The following is a 21,129-nucleotide window of genomic DNA, read 5'->3' on the forward strand; positions in this document are numbered from 1 at the left end:
GGCGACGTGGCTTAGATGGTTAAAGCGCCTGTCTAGTAAACAGGAGATCCTGGGTTCGAATCCCAGCGTTGCCTTTTGTGGATCGTGAGCGACCCAGCGTGAAAGTTTGGAGACGTGCTTTATTAATCGGCTGTATGAGAGTCAAGACATACTCCAAATGTCCAAATGAAGAACACAAACGTAAATGTAAGACTATGATCAACCTATCGCAGCTGTCGAATATGACATTACTTTGGACTGACTTGTAAGTTACATGTGTCATCTATGGATACGCTACACGTGTAAACACCCCGATCACTTGAAGCAAAGTAATAAAATGCGTGACACTGAACGATCCTTGAGACGTTACCTTACAGGAAAAGTGCATATCCACGCTGCGAGCAGGGTTCGAACCTGCGCGGGAAGATCCCATTGGATTTCAAGTCCAACGCCTTAACCACTCGGCCATCGCAGCTACAACCACATATGGTGTAGAAAAAACAAAAAATACGTAACCTTTTTATTGATTATTATTAATGTGAAAAACAAGTCAAAATCATATTAATTTAATTAGGTATTCAATTTATTTCATATTAATCCAAACCAACTTTGCATTTATCATGAAAATCGATGTATAAACTGGAGACGGAAGAAGACGGGGAATTAAGAAGTCGACGGCCATGTTTGTTTTCGTGTAGGATTTAGGCCTACCTTTTCGGTCGTAGAAGGGCGATGAAAGAATCGAATGTAGGAAAATGGAGCATATGGAGCATGTTTCCCCGGATTCGTTTACTTTGCAACGCGTTACGGTTTCTCGCCAAAACGGCTCTGACGTTAAAATCGGGTTGAAGTCGTGGCGAAATATGGAAACTCGTCGATACCCTGATTTCGCCTTCTTTTTTTTAACCTGGCGAAAATAGATCCTCGTAAAAAATGTATGAGGAAATATACACTTCCAAAAAATCTTTCAGCCCGTTGAGAGATTAAATTGTCTTTCTAAATAAGATGAGGTGAGGGCTGAACGGAGGAACTGCCGCCGGGGAAGGTCTGTCAACGTCATCTCGACGTCGTTTACCGTCAAAGCGTCAGAGGCACAACGCATAGCAGCACCGAGACCAGAATTAACAAAAATAAGTACTACAAATGTGAAAGCTTGTATAGAATAAGCTGAGCCAGGTAATACAAATGCATATCAATTAGCTGTCACTATGTATAAAGCGTTAAAGGCGGAGGTTAAAAACATATAATGGTAGAAAAAAACATTTGCGGATCCCTTGCAATACATTCGCGGATCCTCTAGGGGTCACTGAATCCCTGATGAACACTTTTGGTGTACACGTTTTAAAGTAAGGTTACGTTTGCTGTATGGCTGTATTACACCTGGATTAGTCTAACAAACTAGTGCTTTGAATCTTTTATTGTATTTCACTAAGTGAACACAACAGACTCGTCTTAAGTCAGAAGTGAAATAATATAATTTAATCCCAGTGTGTATAAACTGTGTTCCCGTCTCATTCAAGTTACATACCGAAAGTGAAACTAAACAGCTACGTTACAATGTAGCCTCCATTCAAACAAACGATGAAACATGTATTTTGGTCTTTAGTCTTGCCTGTGGCGTTATTCTGTAGATTATCATGCCTCTTATAGTACCAATTATATATAAACTGGATTTTTGATAGTGTGATGGAGGCTCCTCCCACCTATGAGTGGAGGTTAATGTCAACAGAGATTGCTGGCCTAAAACAGGCACGCAGAATGAGTTTCGCTTTTTCTGGACAACATGAGTGACTCAGGTAGGCCTACACTGGAATGTTGTGTACCGGCTCTTTCTTTGTATGATTCCTTCTCAAGTTATCAAAAAATGTTGTTGATCTACTTTACACGTTATCATCAAACTATGGCTTCTCGTAAGTGAGCAAGATGGCGCCCTGCGAGTGGCAGCCTATCGTAGTAGCTCCTGGTACTTCATAGTTTCTATTTACTTTTTATTGTGTTTTTAGTTTGTTTTTATTTATTATTTGCACACTGAGCTGTGGATCAACACACCATCCACACAACAAGATGCTTCTCCACCGGTTTGGATATCTCCTGGTTTATTTAATATTAACTGCTAAGCATCTTATGTACATATAGTGTATAGTGTTTGCATATTCGTGCAATATCGTGTATTGTACTGTTTTTTTATATCAATATTTGCCCTTACCTCGTGATTGTATTTTTATATTTCTGATTGTATTTTACCGCTGCTATAGCCTACGATGACCTAATTTCCCCCCGGGGATAAATAATGTTATCTATCTATCTATCTATCTATATCTATCTATCAAACAATGTTGTTGATCTACTTTGCTACTTTACTTTGTCTTCACCACTGAAAACGATGTACTTTGCAGTTGAATAAACAACTCCACAAGGCTGTGAAAATGTTTTCTGTTGATTTTGTCGTTGAATGTTATTGGTGAACACTGACAAACATGAATTACAATTATACACAATTAGATAAATGGCTCCAGACCAGAGTCGAGATAAAGTGGTAAAGCAGATGTATCTTCACAAGCAATTTCAAAGGACCCCTATTTCAACCCCAGGTGTGATGTGGACTCCCATTACAACGTCGTCAGGCTGGTGGACTGTACCAACTGTTAGCATATATCTCGATGCCGCACTCCCTTGTGTGATATTGCTTAATTTACTGGATGTTAACATATTGTTTTTATTTATTTTTAAGGAAATCAGTGACACATTCAGTCTACTTTGACCCTACTTGGATCGCAGTGGCGGCTGCTGGTCTTTCAAAGAGGCCTTTTCGGCCTACATCATATAAATTGTCAATTTATGTATAGCTACGTAAATTATGCTCTCTGTTCCTTTTCAAGGAAATGCTCTGTCATACCAACTAGCTGTCTTTTCCAGTGACTTGACCAGTATCCTCTCAATGGCCAGCAGATCTAGGCTGCTTAAACGGCCATGGTCCATTGTGTTACGAGTGTAGGACTTGAGCCGCTTTAAACAGGAGAAGCTCCTTTCTACACCTGCAGGTGTAGCTCCAATTGTTGCCACTAATGAGAACAGTTTGTAAAGCTGAGGCATTGCACTGTCCAACTTCATGTCTTTAAGGAACACCAAGAAATCACACAGCTTCCCCTGTCACCCTGCAAGTCCTGAACTGAATACAGGACTTGAAGTTCAGACCTCAGGCTCCCTGAATCAAAGTGATGGCCAACTACCAAAACTATATTGAACTTGAACAAGGAAATGTGGGAATTGTGTTAAACTGAAGCAAGGAATTGTGGGAATAAGTGTATGAAATGTAAAATGAAAATTGTCTAGCAATTTTGCCAAGCAAATATTTAAAAATAGGTTGCAGTTCGTCTTTAGACTCGTTTACAAAATCCGCGATGGGAGGAATGAAGAGAGCTCCGGTGACTTTTTATAGTTCAAAATCGCTGTCAATCAAACGGCAGCTCAGGCTTTCGTAGACCCTCCAATCATCACGCAGAAGCCCAGCGTCCAGGCCAGCCCACTCCTCCATTCACCCCCAGAGACGCTGAGCGTCCGTGGGAGGGACATAATGGGACGGACTATGACCGTCGACTTTCGACGCACTAAAATAAGCTGTTCTATGCAGCCCCATTGAAGTGGATGGACGCTGAGCTTTAACAGGCAAATGCACTGTGACGCTACGGGAGTGTATGAGAAGGAGTGTATTCTGAACGAACTCGTCTTCGAGATGGACGTGTTCTAATGCATTTTTAGTCAATAAAATGTTAACACAACAGCATATATGTGACCATTTCATTTTTTAAATATTAGGGCGATTAATTATGTGCTTACTAACCAGCAATAAATTAATTCATTTAGATTCATACAATTATGTTTCTGGAATTGGTATCCATTATTATCAATTGTATTTTCTTCTTGTCATATGAGGTGGTATTCAGGGGACTGTTTTGTGTATACGCGCAGCCGCGCAGTGATCCAAGTTCATGTACTGATAACGGCAGCGAAAGTAGTTCCGGTGAGTTGTAAGTTACTGCTGATGTGTGACACGCACGGAGAAATAAAGAGCGTAAACCTGAAGCAACATTGCCCGTTGTTTTATGAGTTACTTACACATGGTGTCAGAAGTAAAGCGACTCGGACGTGGATCATGGCGAAGTTTAGTCCTCCCGAGAAACTGGACTTTACTCGACCGGAGCAGTGGCCGGAGTGGCGGCAGCGGTTTCAAAGGTACCGTATGGCTACGAAACTAAACCTGGAAGACGGGGACGTGCAGGTTAGCACGCTGCTCTATGCGCTCGGCAAGGAGGCCGAGCAGGTGTTCAACACTTTCGTGTTCGCGGAGGATGAAGATGCTGACGAATATGAGACTGTGTTGGAAAAGTTAAACACCTACTTCATTCCAAAAGTGAATGTTATCCACGAGAGGGCTCGTTTTTATCTCAGAGCGCAGAAGCACGGTGAATCGGCGGAGGAATATATCCGTACCCTCTACAAGCTGGCTGAGACCTGCCAGTTCGGTCCGGCGAAAATAGAGAACATTCGGGATAGACTGGTCATCGGGATTGTGGACAAGGAGTTATCGGAAAAACTACAGTTGACAGCGGACTTGACACTGGAAAGAGCAGTGGAGATTGTGAGACAGTCGGAGCAGGTAAAGGGGCAAATTAGCCAGCAGGCTAAAGCTAGCTCGGCTGATGCTAGCTACCTCAGCGAAGTGACTCAACCGCATGCACGCGGGGTTCCCGCTCATCCACACAGAGGATGGGGGAACAGACGCGGCAGTTTCCACACCGCGGGTCCGGGACACCGCGGCGGAGAGGGGAAACAGACCAAGTGCTTCAGGTGCGGTAAGGATCACCCCAAACACGCAGCCTGTGCTGCCAGAAATGCACAGTGCAGGAACTGCCAGAAGACTGGACACTTCGCTGTTGTGTGTCGCTCTGCAAGAGTGAATGAAGTAACCACAGTTAGGCAGGAGGCTGATCACAGTGGCAGACATTTTCTAGGTGAGATCAAAACAAAGTACACCTACATTGCAGACACTAATACACCATGGACGGTTAAACTAGCCATCAGAGACACTCCTGTGACCTTCAAGATAGATACAGGCGCTGATGCCAGTGTGATATCAGATGAAACCTACCACAAGCTCAAATACCTACCCCAGTAAGCAAGCGACGACATGGACTTTGACAGCCCGGGGGGGAAACTTGATGGTCTAGGACAGTTCACAGCTTTAACAAAATACAAATGCCGGCAATACAAGTTCACCATACATGTGGTCAAAACAAACAGCTGCAGCAACCTTTTGGGCCGAGCTGTCGCAGTGGCCATGGGACTAGTGAAAAGAGTGGACGAAGTCCAAGGCACGTTTGATACAGAAGTGGGCCTCTTAAAGATAAAACCTGTTAAAATCCGTCTGCGAGATGATGCTGTACCGTACAGTGTGAACACTGCGAGGAGAGTATCCGCACCCATGCTCCCCAAAGTTAAAGCTGAACTGGAGAGAATGGTGAAATGTGGCGTCATTGAGGAAGTAACAGAACCAACGGAGTGGTGCGCGCCGATGGTCCCGGTCCCCAAACGAACAGCTGATGTGAGAATCTGTGTTGACTTAAAGAAACTGAACGTGGCAGTTAAAAGGGAGAGGTACGTCTTACCTACCATAGATGACATACTGCCACGGCTGGCTGAGTCCCGAGTGTTCTCCCTGCTCGATGCAGCTAGCGGCTTCTGGCAAATCCCGCTGGAGGAGGAAACAGCCAAGCTGACCACGTTCATCACTCCCATGGGGAGGTACTTCTTCAAGCGGCTCCCGTTTGGGATCTCCAGTGCACCGAAGATTTTTCGGAGGGAGATGTCGGTGTTGTTCAGAGGCCAGGAAGGGGTTGAGGTGTACATGGATGATATACTCGTCCACGGCAGGGATGAGAAAGAGCACGAAGAGAGACTCCAGAATGTCCTGCAGATCCTGGAGAGTGCAGGCTTGAAGCTCAATGACAGAAAGTGCCGCCTGCGCCAAAAGCAGCTGAACTACCTGGGACACCTCATCGATGAAGAGGGCATCCGCCCTGACCCCTCAAAAGTAAGTGCCATCACAGAGCTACAGCCACCAGATGACATGCCAGGCCTCCGGAGGTTCCTGGGTATGGTTCATTATTTGGGTAGATACTTGCCCAACCTGTCAGATATAATAAAACCCCTCAACGACCTGCTGAAAACTGACGCGGCATAGACCTGGGACGCAGCACAAATCAACGCTTTCAACAAGGTGAAACAACTCATCTCCACAGCACCCACACTTGCATTCTATGATGTAAACAAACCCACAATAGTGAGCGCAGATGCAAGTAGCTTTGGGCTGGGTGCCGTGCTGCTACAGCGCCATGTCGAGGGACTGAAACCAGTAGCTTTTTGCTCCAGAACATTGACCGATGCGGAACGGCGCTACGCGCAGATAGAGAAAGAGTGTTTGGCGGTCGTTTGGGCCTGTGAAAGATTCTCCACCTACCTGTACGGATTAGACAGCTTCACAGTGCACACCGACCACAAACCACTAGCTCCACTGATCAACAACAAAGACCTCGACATGGTTCCCCTGAGGTGCCAACGCCTGCTTATGCGTCTGATGAGATACAACCCCACTGCAGAGTACGTGCCAGGGAAAACACTGACAGTAGCTGACACACTGTCCAGACAGCCACTATCTGTAATACAGAGTGAAATATCAGAACTAACCAGTGATGTTTCAGTGTTCGAAGATGCAGCTCACGCAGCATGGCCAGTGTCGCCCTCCAAGCTGGAGCGGATCAAGCGAGAGACTAGCACTGACCATGACCTGCAGGTGGTGAGTAAACTGGTGACACATGGGTGGCCAAAGCATGTGGGCAGCGTCCCAGTACAGGCCAGAGCATACCACCAATGGGGTAACAGCCTGTCAACCTCAAAGGGACTTCTGTTGTATGGAGATCGAATTGTTGTCCCACACAGTATGAGAGGTGACATACACCACCGTTTGCATGATGGGCACCAGGGCATCACTAAGTGTCGCGAGAGGGCGCGAATGAGTGTGTGGTGGCCCGGACTAGAGAAGGAGATCCAAGAACTGGTGACAAAGTGCCCTGAATGCATGCAAATCAGACCAACACAGAGGAAGGAGCCTCTGATGACAACACTGCTACCTCAAAGGCCATGGCAGAAGGTCGGCGCCGACATCTGCGAGTATAAAAAAAGAAACTACCTGATTGTCATTGACTATTTTTCTCGCTATTTGGAAATAGCGCACTTAACCGACATGACCAGTGGGACCACCTGTGCGCGTCTGAAGAACATCTTCGCCAGGTGGGGGTGTCCAGATGAGCTACACACAGACAACGGACGACAGTTTTCTAGTAAGGAGTTTCAAAGCTTTTCTGTTGCCTATGATTTTAAACACATCACCTCCAGCCCTTACTACCCCCAGTCCAACGGTGAGGCTGAGAGGGCAGTTCAGACGGCGAAGAAGATTCTTCGACAGGCCGACCCGTTCCTGGCTCTTATGAGCTACAGAGCCACACCGCTACAAGCCACGGGTGCCAGCCCTGCACAGCTCATGTTGGGCCGCCAGATTAAGACAACTGTGCCCACAGTTGACAAAGTCCTCGCCCCAAAATGGCCTGACTTCACAAAGGTGCGTAAAGCTGACGCCAAGGCGAAGGAGAACTACAGACGCACTTACAACAGGCGCCACGGTGTCAAAGCACTCCCACCTCTCAGAAAAGGGGAGAGAGTAGTGGTGAAGCTCGATGGAGAGTCAAAATGGGAGACAGCAGGTACAGTCCAACAACCACACACAACACCAAGGTCCTACCTGATCCAGATGGACCGTGGAACACTGCGGAGGAACAGGCGCCACCTGCGCCCAACCTTCCTTCCTGTTCAACAGCCAGACGAGACAGAGAGCAAGCAGGCGAGTGAACAACCATCATCACCCCTGTGCTCACATCCAGATTCACCTGTCAGAGAGACTGTTCCAGCGGAGCCTGGGGGACAGGATCAGGCTCAGGTGACTTCCAGTGGAAGAGTCATCCGTCCACCTGACAGATTTAAAGACTTTGTACTTAACACATAGCCAGCCAACAATGGAGCAGAATAATCTCCGGCAGCTATGGAGGTGAATGGGCAGTCTACCCCATAACCTCAGGGAAATAATAGAGAAAGAATAAAAGAAGAGACTGAATGCAGATGTGCACTGTTAGTGTTACTCTTCCTGTTGTGTTACAGCACTTTCTTGTCCTGTTTATAAATGGCTGGCAAGTAAAACATGTTATTAAGTTACAGAGTGTTCCACTAACATACACTGTAGATTAATCATACTTAAGTTAATTGCTATTCTCTCTTATCATTACCTGCCTCGTTTGTACAATTCTTAGGAAAAGAGACACTGCAGTTTTTCTTAGTTATTGTTTGCATACATTAATGTCTATGACTCAAAAGAGGGGAGATGTCATATGAGGTGGTATTCAGGGGACTGTTTTGTGTATACGCGCAGCCGCGCAGTGATCCAAGTTCATGTACTGATAACGGCAGCGAACGTAGTTCCGGTGAGTTGTAAGTTACTGCTGATGTGTGACACGCACGGAGAAATAAAGAGCGTAAACCTGAAGCAACATTGCCCGTTGTTTTATGAGAGATAACTTACACACTATTGTGTGTAGTTATTGTTTGCATACATTAATGTCTATGACTCAAAAGAGGGGAGATGTCATATGAGGTGGTATTCAGGGGACTGTTTTGTGTATACGCGCAGCCGCGCAGTGATCCAAGTTCATGTACTGATAACGGCAGCGAACGTAGTTCCGGTGAGTTGTAAGTTACTGCTGATGTGTGACACGCACGGAGAAATAAAGAGCGTAAACCTGAAGCAACATTGCCCGTTGTTTTATGAGAGATAACTTACACACTTCTCTTCTCTTCTTCTGCTTTACCGCGTCTCTCATGCGTCTTCGCGTAGAGCCGGTAAACTTCTTCGGTGGAATGTTTATTTAAATATTGCTTATAAAGGATAGGACGTAAAGGATTATAAGGATCGAAATATTTTTTCATCAGATACCAATATCTCCTTTCCTTTCGTAAAGGTTGGTCAGGAGTAACCCATGCTAAAGGAGGGTTATGTTGTTTCCCCATTATCATTGTCAATACAGCACTTGAGGGTGTTAATGGATATAATGCATTCCTATGCACATCAAGTTCCACACCTTTGGAGTTTCCCAAATTCCTTTAAATCAGACTATGCAAATGAATTTAAAGCTTCCACAGAAAATATGTGATTTTCTAAATAGGCAATTAATAGGGTGGCATGTTGTATCTTAAATATTTTATATAATAATGGGCAGTGGTGGGTCCATTCCAAAAAAACTTTTATTGTCATATAACATTCTTATAAGGCATTGTGTCGACAACATGAATGATAGATTAATCAATCAAATACAGTGTTATTTTCTGTTCCATATTGGCACGGCGGTCTGCCTCGGTGCGATGCCGCTGCTGCACGCTATGAAATAGGAGCTGGTCTCCAGGCACTTCGTGGTGAGCTTCAGACACACAAAGCAGAACTCCACCTTACAGCGTGGACACAGGATGTTCTTGCAGCCGGTCTTGTCGTGCTCCACCTTTATGCCACAGGTGGGGCAGGCCCGGATGGAAGGGCAGGGCCCCACCCCCGCCACCTGGGACAGTGTGATGTTGCCACACCCTTTCAGCAGCTCCAGATCCTTGTCTGAGCAGTCGTCGTTGTCACAGCGGTCGCTGCGGGGCGCCCTCCCCTTCCAGGGCTTCAGACACTGCCAGCAGAACTGCATGGTGGGCTTGTTGCTTTCTTTACAGATAGTGCATTGGAAACAGAGATTGTCCAAGGCCTCTCGTTCCACGTAGGTCTTACAGCCAGGGCACTGTTTGGGATGAAGACAAAAGGGGGGCCATGAAATAGCTGACATTTTGTCTCATTGTTTCCTCCTCTGGACACATAATAAGCCCACTTACTTCTTTAAAGTCACAAAACTGTGTGGCAGCTAGACGGCCCAATATCGTTTCAAAGTCCAGCATCTCTTTTGCTGTCAGTAGGGCCAGCCGGCGGACCTCTGTATAGGGCCACTCGGCACCACATGGCTCCGTGCCCACCGTGAGGGCAGGGCACTGAAATGTGTACTGGCCCTGCGGAGGAAGAACACACGACAAAACGTTACTCTTTTGGTACTACTTTTTCTACACAATAGTGAAACTAGTCACTGTTAAAATGCCACCAGGTGTGGTGTGATTAGCCGTAAGAAGCCGTTTTGGAAATCTGCCCCTTATGACATCACAAGTGGGCGTGTCCACCTGGATGTATGCTGGACAGATCAGTCTACCAGCCTACCCAGTGGACCGTAGCAAACGTTGCTCATCTATCCGTCACACATCTAGGTGGACACGCCCACCTGTGATGTCATAAGGGGCAGATTTTTAAAACGTCTTGTAACTAAGCTAGCTAGCTAATCACACCACACCTGGCATATCATTAAATAAGTAAGGAACAAGGTATATTCTGGATTTTTTTCTGGGATTTTACTGGAAATATTTCAAGGCGCGGTTCTAAAGGGTCCACGGACCGGCTCCGGTCCACGGACCGGGGGTTGGGAATCGCTGCTCTACCTGGTCCAGCAAACTGCGACACCACCCGGTCAGAGATTCTGGCGTGACGGCGTGACCGCAAGACATCTCCGCTCTGAGCTGCTCGTCTCCATCATCGGGTGCTGAGGGGAGGGAGACACACGTACTGGTCGTAATCAATCGATGAGCCTGATCGAGGCTCAAAATAAAAGCATTTCGGTTCAGAATTATAAGGGATAGACATATTTGCTGCTACAATATTGAATTCAAAACAACACGCGGGGTTAATTTGATTAATTCGATGGTCACTTACGTAACGGGTCTAAGTCATCTGGTCTGTTGACAAATTTAAGAGTGGTGTCTCCCGGATCATATCTCTTCTCCTCTGGATTCTGCTGGCTCATTTTGCTTTGTACCGACTGCTCGTTTGCTGAGATGAGTCCAACTGCTGCGTGTTGGTGGCGACTGGAAGACGACGGGATTTCGGTTCTATTTCTACCTTCTCTTTCTCTTTCTGAGAAAACACGTGACTTCGCAGCAGGCTGTCAGCGTTCTGCTTGAAGGCTGTGATGAGTCCACTATTAGTTTGAGATTGTTACAAACTATAAGCAACACGACTACTGGTTAGGTTACTATAAACCAACCAGTAGTTTTGTTGCCTGAACCTAATGAGTAGTTGTGTTGCCTAAACCTAACCAGTAGGCCTAGTTGTGTTACCTAAACCGTTTAGGCAACACAATTACTGGTTAGGTTTAGACAACACAACTAGGTTAGGTTTATGAAACAACTTGCTGAGGGTTAGAAAAGTATTTCTGGAGCCAAACCTCTCTCATATGCTTAAGTTCTTGTTAAGGCTTTTTGGTCCTTGTATGAACGTATTGTTGTTTGTAATTCAGAAGGAATGATAAAAAATAAAAGCAATTTTAAAAATGTCGTAGATCTTGCAGGTCTTGTAATCACTGACATGTAGTCGGTTTCACATCCGATACCGTCGCTGCTCCTCTCTGGTGAGTCGTCGGAGCTGAGCGCACAACCACCAATATAACACCGACTTCACTCCGCGGACCAGAAGGAAAGTGAAACTTTGAGTCTCCCTTTAATAACCGGACTCACGTTAAGTATGGTCATTCTGCCTCATGTGACACCATGGGGAAGCTCTACCAGGTCATAGTGAACGGGTTTAACGGAGATAACATGACCATCGACTTGTGTAATACTGACGAACAGATGAAGGCGGTGACAGTGCTGCAGCTCAAGGAGAAGATAGCCGCGCGTCTTCCAGGGAGAGCAGGTAGCCTACATGGCCTTTAAAATACCATTATTTAATTTTCGAACCAACTAATAACCGAACCAACAGCTGCCGGGTATAGCCTGTGGATTTGGCCTTTTAACGGTGCATTCGTGTCCAATATTGTCTCGGTTTCCAGGGAGCAGCATGGACAACATCCGCCTGATCTTCACAACCGATGGGCTGGATGACGACAAGAGGACCCTGGTTTCTTATGGAGTTCAACACAAGTCCGCGATCCACATGGTGATCAAGGTCCCGGGCGGAGTCCGGCTCTAGCGACAACGCAGTGGCACCCCGATCCCCTATGGCCCCCCGTGGCTCCGTGGACCCCGTGGCTCCCAGACCCCCCACCCCCACCCCCCCACTTTGCACTTTACTGCAGGCTATGTTTCATCATATGTTTATGTTCATTGGAATGATTGTCATCGTCGACTTTGTACTTGTTGGATGACTTAATGACGCATTTAACGGAATGCCCCCGGACAATATTTCGTTTGATTTGTTTAATCTTAATAAAATACTCAATCAATATGAAATAAGGTGCCGTATGTCTTACCAAAGTTATTAGAATATTATATAATAGGCTATTATTACCAGACTAATTACGTTGGCATTTATCAAATAATAAGTCATAGTCATCCCCAGATAGGGACATGGTAGGCCTATATTCTGCAAACATGTTTACATAGGCCTATGTAAAAATAATTAACCGTAAGTGAAAGAGGAATGTTGTGAAATCATCATATATTATTTCATTCGAGCATTTAGTTGTCTTTTTTTTCTTCTTCATTTATTATTTAAACGTCATTGTCGCAGTGCGTATTTTATCCTCTAAATATACCTAACTAGACCTAACCTAACCCTAACTATGACCAGCTGATGAAACACATGAATGTTGTTTTCATGGCTTTGCTTCGAAATGGAAAGTGAAAGAATGGCTCAACAATAGTTAAACTCCATTTTGTGTCGAGGAGCAGCCGAGCAGGCAACACTGGACTGAGCCGAGCTTAGGCATGACGACCCGATGGTTTTTAAATGAATATTCCAAGAGTCGATTTCTGATCAACAACAATTTTGATTTGCATTTGGAAATGGATAAATACGCGCGCTTGTAATTATAGGGCTGGAAAAATTCTTATGAGCGTCGACATCTTTTCTCTTAAATTCCACAACGAACCAATTCATACATTTAATAATTTCACTATTCCTAATAACTGTAGCGACCCTGAGACTCTTTGGGAGTTTGTGTGTTTTGTGTTATGTGTTTGCATTGTGTTACTTTGTTGTGCCGGTTCTATGTGCATGTGTTGTGGTGTTTAGGTCTACTTGCCGGTCGGTGTGGGGAGTGGGTCGCCGGGTCGGCTGGGGGCGGGGCTTGGGAGAACAGGAGGGTGGGGGCTTGCACGTGGAAGCGTTGCGGGTGCAGGTGGGTGTGCCGGTGAACCGGTGGTTTTGTGTGTGTATTGGTTTTTCGGGTTACGGTGACCAGGTTGAGAGAATAAACGGTTAACAAGAACTTGCGACTGGACATTCTGAAGTTACCGGTAGGGTCGTTACATAACTATTAAAATTTATTTTCCTTCAAAGGGACACGCCATGAGTGATTTTAATAGTCCAGATCGAGCAGGTACAGTTGTATTTTTGATTGACGGGACATTCTTCCTATATTTAGTTGGATGTTTTAATTGGCATGTATAAGCCGTGGTATGTCTTCTCTCTCACGATGCAGAATCCAAGGCCTACAGAGGCTTGAGAAATCAGGGCTCCACCTGCTACCTGAACAGCGTGCTTCAAGTGCTCTTCATGACCAAAGAATTCAGAGAAGCTGTCCAAAGGTTTGTTTCAGTCCTCCTAACCCCTCTACCTCTGTTCCTACAGGCCTACACTCATCTATCATTAACTGACTGTCTTTTTGCACTATTACAATATATATATTTTGCACTATACAATATATCATACAATATATATTTTGCTGCTATTACTGACTGTGTTTTGCACTATTACAACTACAGAAACCCTTTGCTGCTACTTTCTTACATATACATATACATATACATATACGTAAATGTCTTGCTGTTGTGCACTTTATTGTTTACTTTAGTGTTAGGAAATGTCTTGTCTTTATCTGTTGTGCCTGTGCACTTTATCTCTTTCACCGTGGGGGGACAGGGAGAAACGTCTTTTTGATTCCTTTGTATGTCTGATACATGGGAAGAAATGCTGACTTTGACTTTGACTTTAACCCTTTGCCATCTCTTCACCAAATCCACAGATTTTGTATTTGCAGCAGCGAAACCTCCAAAACCTCCTACATCGATGCTCAGCTCAAAGATCTCTTCCTTCAGCTGGATACCGGTTCTCCCACTACAGAATACATCATCCACAGACTTGGGATAGAAAATGGTACACAAAGAAACCTAATGAAAAATAGGGAGCGTGTATCCGATGATCTGTAATTCTAAAACCCTTTGTCTCTTCATCCTTCAGTATGGAAGCAGCAAGATGCGGCCGAGTATTTTGAGAAGATACAAGTCTGGCCAGTTCTGAGGCCTCACAGGTGAGGTGCACCTTCAAAATAAACATCTCCTGCATGTTGGATTCACCTGAGGGGTGTTCCAAGAACGGAGGTTTAACAAACACAGAGTTAACGCTGAACTCTAGGTTTTCCGATCCTGTGCCGACTAACCCAGAGCTGTCGGTTCCACAGCACCGGTTATTAATTAGTTCAATCAACACGGGGTTGGTTAACACAGGGTTGTGCGCGTTCACGGCAAACCTATAAAGACGTGATGTATGGATCATGGAAATCCTGATCAAAATGGCGAAACGGGCCGCATATTTTACCGATCAAGGTACTAATTATTCGTTTTCCTCCCTCAGCAACTAAAGAATAAAAATGATGGAAGAAAAGTGTTTTTTATTTTTTTATTTTATTTAAATGATTTCTGCAAATGTGGTCTCGCATCCTTTGTCAGCCCTTACAAACATTTGCGAATGTGTTCCTCCTCGAGGAACGGGTAAAGTGGGGAGGCATCTCTTTGCGCAGAGTGGCTATATTGTGGAGGACGGCGCATGCAACAATTACATCGCATGCCCGTTCCGGACAAACTCTTAGTCCACGTAGGCATTGGAATCTGGACTTCAATATCCAGAATGTATTTTCAATCTTAACGCGGGTTCTGCTGTGTGCCAGGTTAAATGTTGTCTGTGGTCCAGGAGCGGGATTAGGGTACGGGGTGATGAGCGTCGGGAGGCATTGATACCCTCGATCTCCTAGGAGATCCCCATCGAATTGCCCTGCGATCAAATACAAACTTTGAGCTATCTTGCACAAGCACAACAATTATATGAGGTCTATGATATGTTCATAATGCAACGCACCCTGTTGAAATGTATTGCTCACATTGGATGTGTGCCATCAATGCACCCAATTACATTAGGAAATCCTGAAATATAACACCCAGATGAAAAGTCAACAAGGATAATTTCGGAGCCATTTGGGAACACTTAAAGTAGATAATGCTGACCTGCAAGTTCGTGAAACTCCATTTGAATGCGTCTCGTGGGTTTATGGCCCGGAAAAACGATGAAGTTACGCAACAACCCCTTCAGCGCAAGACAGACGCACTGAGCGGCAGACGGTAGCTTTGCCTATGTGCTCAGCATCTCCTACACTGTACAAAAAGCTACCCATCGCAAAAAAACGGAAAGCTATGTGTGGCGGGGGCGATAAACGAAAGGATGATCTAGGGAGTTACACCAACAACGCCACCTTAGGACTTGCACCTAAAGAATTTACTCTTTTTCAAACTTTACTTTCTCAGAGCACAGGTCGGTACACAAATGAATACAGGCACGGTTTATAGAAAGTTTAACAAGTTTTATTTAGTCACAAATGGGAACACTAATTTATTTAAGTTACTTATCTACTGTAAAAAAACAATTAGTTATTTTTATTTCCAAAGAGCACAATATTAATCTGTACCACAGACTCAGCTTAAGTTGAGACTGAGGAAATAACTAAGCTGAGGTCCTGCACAGCAAACAAAGAGAAAAGAAACCAAACAAAATATCAAACAAACTCAACTCAACACAAAAGAAAACAAAACCCATAATGCTACATGCATAACTTTTGCAGGTCCTCAAAGCTGTGCTACTTCCCACCCCCCCACTAAGGAGTCGCGGTCAGTCCGTCTTGAACTACAGTACACTACTTTAAAACGAGCGTCTAACTGACGAGGGCAGAGCAACTATGAGCAAGGCAACAAAAATAAACAAAACGTGGAGATAAAGGCAAGAGGCAAGGCAGGGCAACAACAGCAACCTAACGCCAGGCAGGCTGCATGGCGGGCTGTAGCCTGCACCAACAAATAATGAAGCCGTCAGAAGCTAGCAGCGGTGGCTAACCGGAAGGGGACACACACACACACCATCACGGCATACACGCCAACCTGGAGAGCGAACACATGGCACATACTTGGCAGAGGAGAGAGAGAGACTGAACAACCACGGGACTATATGAACAGGTCTGCATTAGCAGCCCATGACGCGGCTGCACTACAGGTGCCGGTAAGGGGCGTGACACACACCTGCTGCAATCGCCAGACCTGCTGCAACATAACTAAAAGACACAGAAGGGAAATACAATATATACATTTATACAGCCAATAACCACCCGGTTACATATGCAAATTGTTTGTAGTGAACTGAGGGCAGATCCACGATTGGTAACATTTGCAATGTAGGGTTGGAGAAGGCTATTTAAATATATCAAAGAATCACGTGAAAAACTATTTCTCTCCAGCAAAAAGTCATCCGGAAAGGACAATATGTCGAGCCGTGGTCTAATTAATCTCTCTGTGAATTGCACAAATTATTTGCGCTCCGATATCAATAGGCGAACACGTAAAAGCTGCGATAAACGTGGGTTTAAATAGCCTACTCTGAGCAAAACCGGGTTATCTTCCAAACTTAACCTGCGCAAAACCTGCTCCGACCAGAGGGGTGTTCCAAGAACGGAGGTTTAACAAACACAGAGTTAACGCTGAACTCTAGGTTGTCCGATCCTGTGCCGACTAACCCAGAGCTGTCTGTTCCACAGCACCGGTTATGAATTAGTTCAATCAACACGGGGTTGGTTAACACAGGGTTGTGGGCGTTCACGGCAAACCTATAAAGACGTGATGTATGGATCATGGAAATCTTGATCAAAATGGCGAAACGGGCCGCATATTTTACCGATCAAGGTACTAATTATTATTTTTCCTCCCTCAGCAACTAAAGAATAAAAATGATGGAAGAAAAGTGTTTTTATTATTATTTTTTATTTAAATGATTTCTGCAAATGTGGTCTCGCATCCTTTGTCAGCCCTTACAAACATTTGCGAATGTGTTCCTCCTCGAGGAACGGGTAAAGTGGGGAGGCATCTCTTTGCGCAGAGTGGCTATATTGTGGAGGACGGCGCATGCAACAATTACATCGCATGCCCGTTCCGGACAAACTCTTAGTCCACGTAGGCATTGGAATCTGGACTTCAATATCCAGAATGTATTTTCAATCTTAACGCGGGTTCTGCTGTGTGCCAGGTTAAATGTTGTCTGTGGTCCAGGAGCGGGATTAGGGTACGGGGTGATGAGCGTCGGGAGGCATTGATACCCTCGATCTCCTAGGAGATCCCCATCGAATTGCCCTGCGATCAAATACAAACTTTGAGCTATCTTGCACAAGCACAACAATTATATGAGGTCTATGATATGTTCATAATGCAACGCACCCTGTTGAAATGTATTGCTCACATTGGATGTGTGCCATCAATGCACCCAATTACATTAGGAAATCCTGAAATATAACACCCAGATGAAAAGTCAACAAGGATAATTTCGGAGCCATTTGGGAACACTTAAAGTAGATAATGCTGACCTGCAAGTTAGTGAAACTCCATGAAGTTACGCAACAACCGCTTCAGCGCAAGACAGACGCACGGAGCGGCAGACGGTAGCTTTGCCTATGTGCTCAGCATCTCCTACACTGTACAAAAAGCTACCCGTCGCAAAAAAACGGAAAGCTATGCAAATTGTTTGTAGTGAACTGAGGGCAGATCCACGATTGGTAACATTTGCAATGTAGGGTTGGAGAAGGCTATTTAAATATATCAAAGAATCACGCGAAAAACTATATCTCTCCAGCAAAAAGTCATCCGGAAAGGACAATATGTCGAGCCGTGGTCTAATTAATCTCTCTGTGAATTGCACAAATTATTTGCGCTCCGATATCAATAGGCGAACACGTAAAAGCTGCGATAAACGTGGGTTTAAATAGCCTACTCAAAGCCTACTGAGCAAAACCGGGTTATCTTCCAAACTTAACCTGCGCAAAACCTGCTCCGACCAGAGGGGTGTTCCACAAAGCCGGTTTTATCACTTACCCAGCTAAGTTAACCCAGGGTTAGCGGCAACCCTAGGTTTTCCGTTCCAAAATGACCACGGCATGTAAGTTGCTATGGAAACATATGCTCTCAATCAAACCTGGTCGGAGCAGGTTTTGCGCAGGTTAAGTTTGGAAGATAACCCGGTTTTGCTCAGAGTAGGCTATTTAAACCCACGTTTATCGCAGCTTTTACGTGTTCGCCTATTGATATCGGAGCGCAAATAATTTGTGCAATTCACAGAGAGATTAATTAGACCACGGCTCGACATATTGTCCTTTCCGGATGACTTTTTGCTGGAGAGATATAGTTTTTCACGTGATTCTTTGATATAGGCCTATTTAAATAGCCTTCTCCAACCCTACATTGCAAATGTTACCAATCGTGGATCTGCCCTCAGTTCACTACAAACAATTTGCATAGCTTTCCGTTTTTTTGCGACGGGTAGCTTTTTGTACAGTGTAGGAGATGCTGAGCACATAGGCAAAGCTACCGTCTGCCGCTCAGTGCGTCTGTCTTGCGCTGAAGCGGTTGTTGCGTAACTTCATGGAGTTTCACCAACTTGCAGGTCAGCATTATCTACTTTAAGTGTTCCCAAATGGCTCCGAAATTATCCTTGTTGACTTTTCATCTGGGTGTTATATTTCAGGATTTCCTAATGTAATTGGGTGCATTGATGGCACACATCCAATGTGAGCAATACATTTCAACAGGGTGCGTTGCATTATGAACATATCATAGACCTCATATAATTGTTGTGCTTGTGCAAGATAGCTCAAAGTTTGTATTTGATCGCAGGGCAATTCGATGGGGATCTCCTAGGAGATCGAGGGTATCAATGCCTCCCGACGCTCATCACCCCGTACCCTAATCCCGCTCCTGGACCACAGACAACATTTAACCTGGCACACAGCAGAACCCGCGTTAAGATTGAAAATACATTCTGGATATTGAAGTCCAGATTCCAATGCCTACGTGGACTAAGAGTTTGTCCGGAACGGGCATGCGATGTAATTGTTGCATGCGCCGTCCTCCACAATAGCCACTCTGCGCAAAGAGATGCCTCCCCACTTTACCCGTTCCTCGAGGAGGAACACATTCGCAAATGTTTGTAAGGGCTGACAAAGGATGCGAGACCACATTTGCAGAAATCATTTAAATAAAAAAAAATAAAAAAAACACTTTTCTTCCATCATTTTTATTCTTTAGTTGCTGAGGGAGGAAAAAGAATAATTAGTACCTTGATCGGTAAAATATGCGGCCCGTTTCGCCATTTTGATCAGGATTTCCATGATCCATACATCACGTCTTTATAGGTTTGCCGTGAACGCGCACAACCTTGTGTTAACCAACCCCGTGTTGATTGAACTAATTCATAACCGGTGCTGTGGAACCGACAGCTCTGGGTTAGTCGGCACAGGATCGGACAACCTAGAGTTCAGCGTTAACTCTGTGTTTGTTAAACCTCCGTTCTTGGAACACCCCTCAGGTTTGATTGAGAGCATATGTTTCCATAGCAACTTACATGCCGTGGTCATTTTGGAACGGAAAACCTAGGGTTGCCGCTAACCCTGGGTTAACTTAGCTGGGTAAGTGATAAAACCGGCTTTGTGGAACACCCCTCAGGTTTGATTGAGAGCATATGTTTCCATAGCAACTTACATGCCGTGGTCATTTTGGAACGGAAAGGTTGCCGCTAACCCTGGGTTAACTTAGCTGGGTAAGTGATAAAACCGGCTTTGTGGAACACCCCTCTGGACTGGACACACACCAAGTCCCATTGCTATTGTGTACTTTGAGCCAATTATATATATATATATATTGTGTGTGTGTGTGTGTGTGTGTGTGTGTGTGTGTGTGTGTGTGTGTGTGTGTGTGTGTGTGTGTTTACAGGTTTTCCATGGAAAGTTAATTCACCACACGTCATGTTCTCAGTGTAGAAAAAGCACTGATGAATGCAATTCATTTTGGACTCTCAACCTCCCCATTAATAACGCCTCCATAGGAGTTTATAACGTGGTAAGAAACCTGTAGACTTGATTGTAGCCTATAATTCGAGTACAAAAAGGAGAATACCCTCAGCAGAGTTATTTTTATGATTGTCCTATTGTATTATATGTTTGTGATTTGAGATAATATTTAGTCCGTGCCTTTCACAGGAAGAAGGGTTGAATCTTGTGCGGATCTTCGACAAGAATGTCTCAAAAATGCGTAAGTGAGGAAAGAGATGCGTGTGCGTGAGTAATGATCCACAAATGCTGAGTCATACTTCACGAGCAGAATTTTCAGTTTTGCAAATGGCTTTTTGTTTTTACAAATGTAAAATTGTGTATTTACAAAAACACAATATATTTACAAGTATGTAAAAACCAAAATACAAGTTACAAATTATAAATTTGTATTTGTGGATAGCAAAACACGTGTGCAAATCAAAAACATTAGTAGATCACCATCTGTGCGTTTACAGATATTAATGAGACAAATTTAAGCCCATAGAACAGTCTCATTAATAATGAATGCACAGAGAAGGATTCACAAATGTATTTTGTGATTTATATATAAATTACTCTCTTCTCACAAATACATTTCAATGCACACACAAATGGATATCGGCATGTATAAATGTAAAATAAATCCATAAACAAAAATAAGTTTCACAAACACATTTCTGATCCACACACAAATGTGTCTTGTTTAAAATAAATGTAATATAGGCTAAATCCATAAATATATAAATTATTTTTTTTTTGTTGCAATTTTCATCAAAAATGTATTTGGATGTTGTTACATTTATATACAAAC

The 21,129-nt window shown here is 44.4% G+C and overlaps 2 protein-coding genes, 2 non-coding genes and 1 pseudogene across 5 annotated transcripts; 3 read left to right on the plus strand and 2 right to left on the minus strand.

Annotated features, from left to right (window-relative positions):
* On the plus strand, nucleotides 1-74 carry AC3HAE_039011 (transfer RNA threonine (anticodon AGU)). Its single transcript has one exon. It is a non-coding gene; the product is annotated as a tRNA-Thr (tRNA).
* A 298-nt stretch (nucleotides 75-372) lies between these two features.
* AC3HAE_038952 (transfer RNA serine (anticodon UGA)) lies at nucleotides 373-454 on the minus strand. The gene has a single exon. It is a non-coding gene; the product is annotated as a tRNA-Ser (tRNA).
* Nucleotides 455-9,366: 8,912 nt separating this feature from the next.
* Nucleotides 9,367-11,092, minus strand: LOC311368246 (uncharacterized protein). The gene is made up of 4 exons (XM_084487032.1): nucleotides 10,925-11,092; nucleotides 10,654-10,754; nucleotides 10,006-10,176; nucleotides 9,367-9,914 (listed from the first exon to the last, which is right to left on the minus strand). The coding sequence occupies exons 1-4, from the start codon at nucleotides 11,013-11,015 to the stop codon at nucleotides 9,459-9,461; spliced, it is 819 nt and encodes a 272-aa protein (XP_084343158.1). The 5' UTR covers nucleotides 11,016-11,092; the 3' UTR covers nucleotides 9,367-9,458.
* A 633-nt stretch (nucleotides 11,093-11,725) lies between these two features.
* Nucleotides 11,726-12,463, plus strand: LOC311368251 (uncharacterized protein). The gene is made up of 2 exons (XM_084487037.1): nucleotides 11,726-11,902; nucleotides 12,039-12,463. Exons 1-2 carry the CDS (start codon nucleotides 11,758-11,760, stop codon nucleotides 12,176-12,178), a joined length of 285 nt encoding a protein of 94 aa, XP_084343163.1. The 5' UTR covers nucleotides 11,726-11,757; the 3' UTR covers nucleotides 12,179-12,463.
* A 358-nt stretch (nucleotides 12,464-12,821) lies between these two features.
* Nucleotides 12,822-20,458, plus strand: LOC311368759 (ubiquitin carboxyl-terminal hydrolase 47-like; annotated as a pseudogene). Its single transcript, XR_014684239.1, has 5 exons — nucleotides 12,822-12,828; nucleotides 13,602-13,737; nucleotides 14,175-14,305; nucleotides 14,390-14,459; nucleotides 20,221-20,458. The product of XR_014684239.1 is annotated as a ubiquitin carboxyl-terminal hydrolase 47-like (transcript).
* The last annotated feature ends 671 nt before the right edge of the window (nucleotides 20,459-21,129 follow it).

Source organism: Micromesistius poutassou, assembly GCF_964030765.1.
Source record: "Micromesistius poutassou genome assembly, chromosome: 23".
In the NCBI taxonomy this organism is placed as follows: domain Eukaryota; kingdom Metazoa; phylum Chordata; class Actinopteri; order Gadiformes; family Gadidae; genus Micromesistius; species Micromesistius poutassou.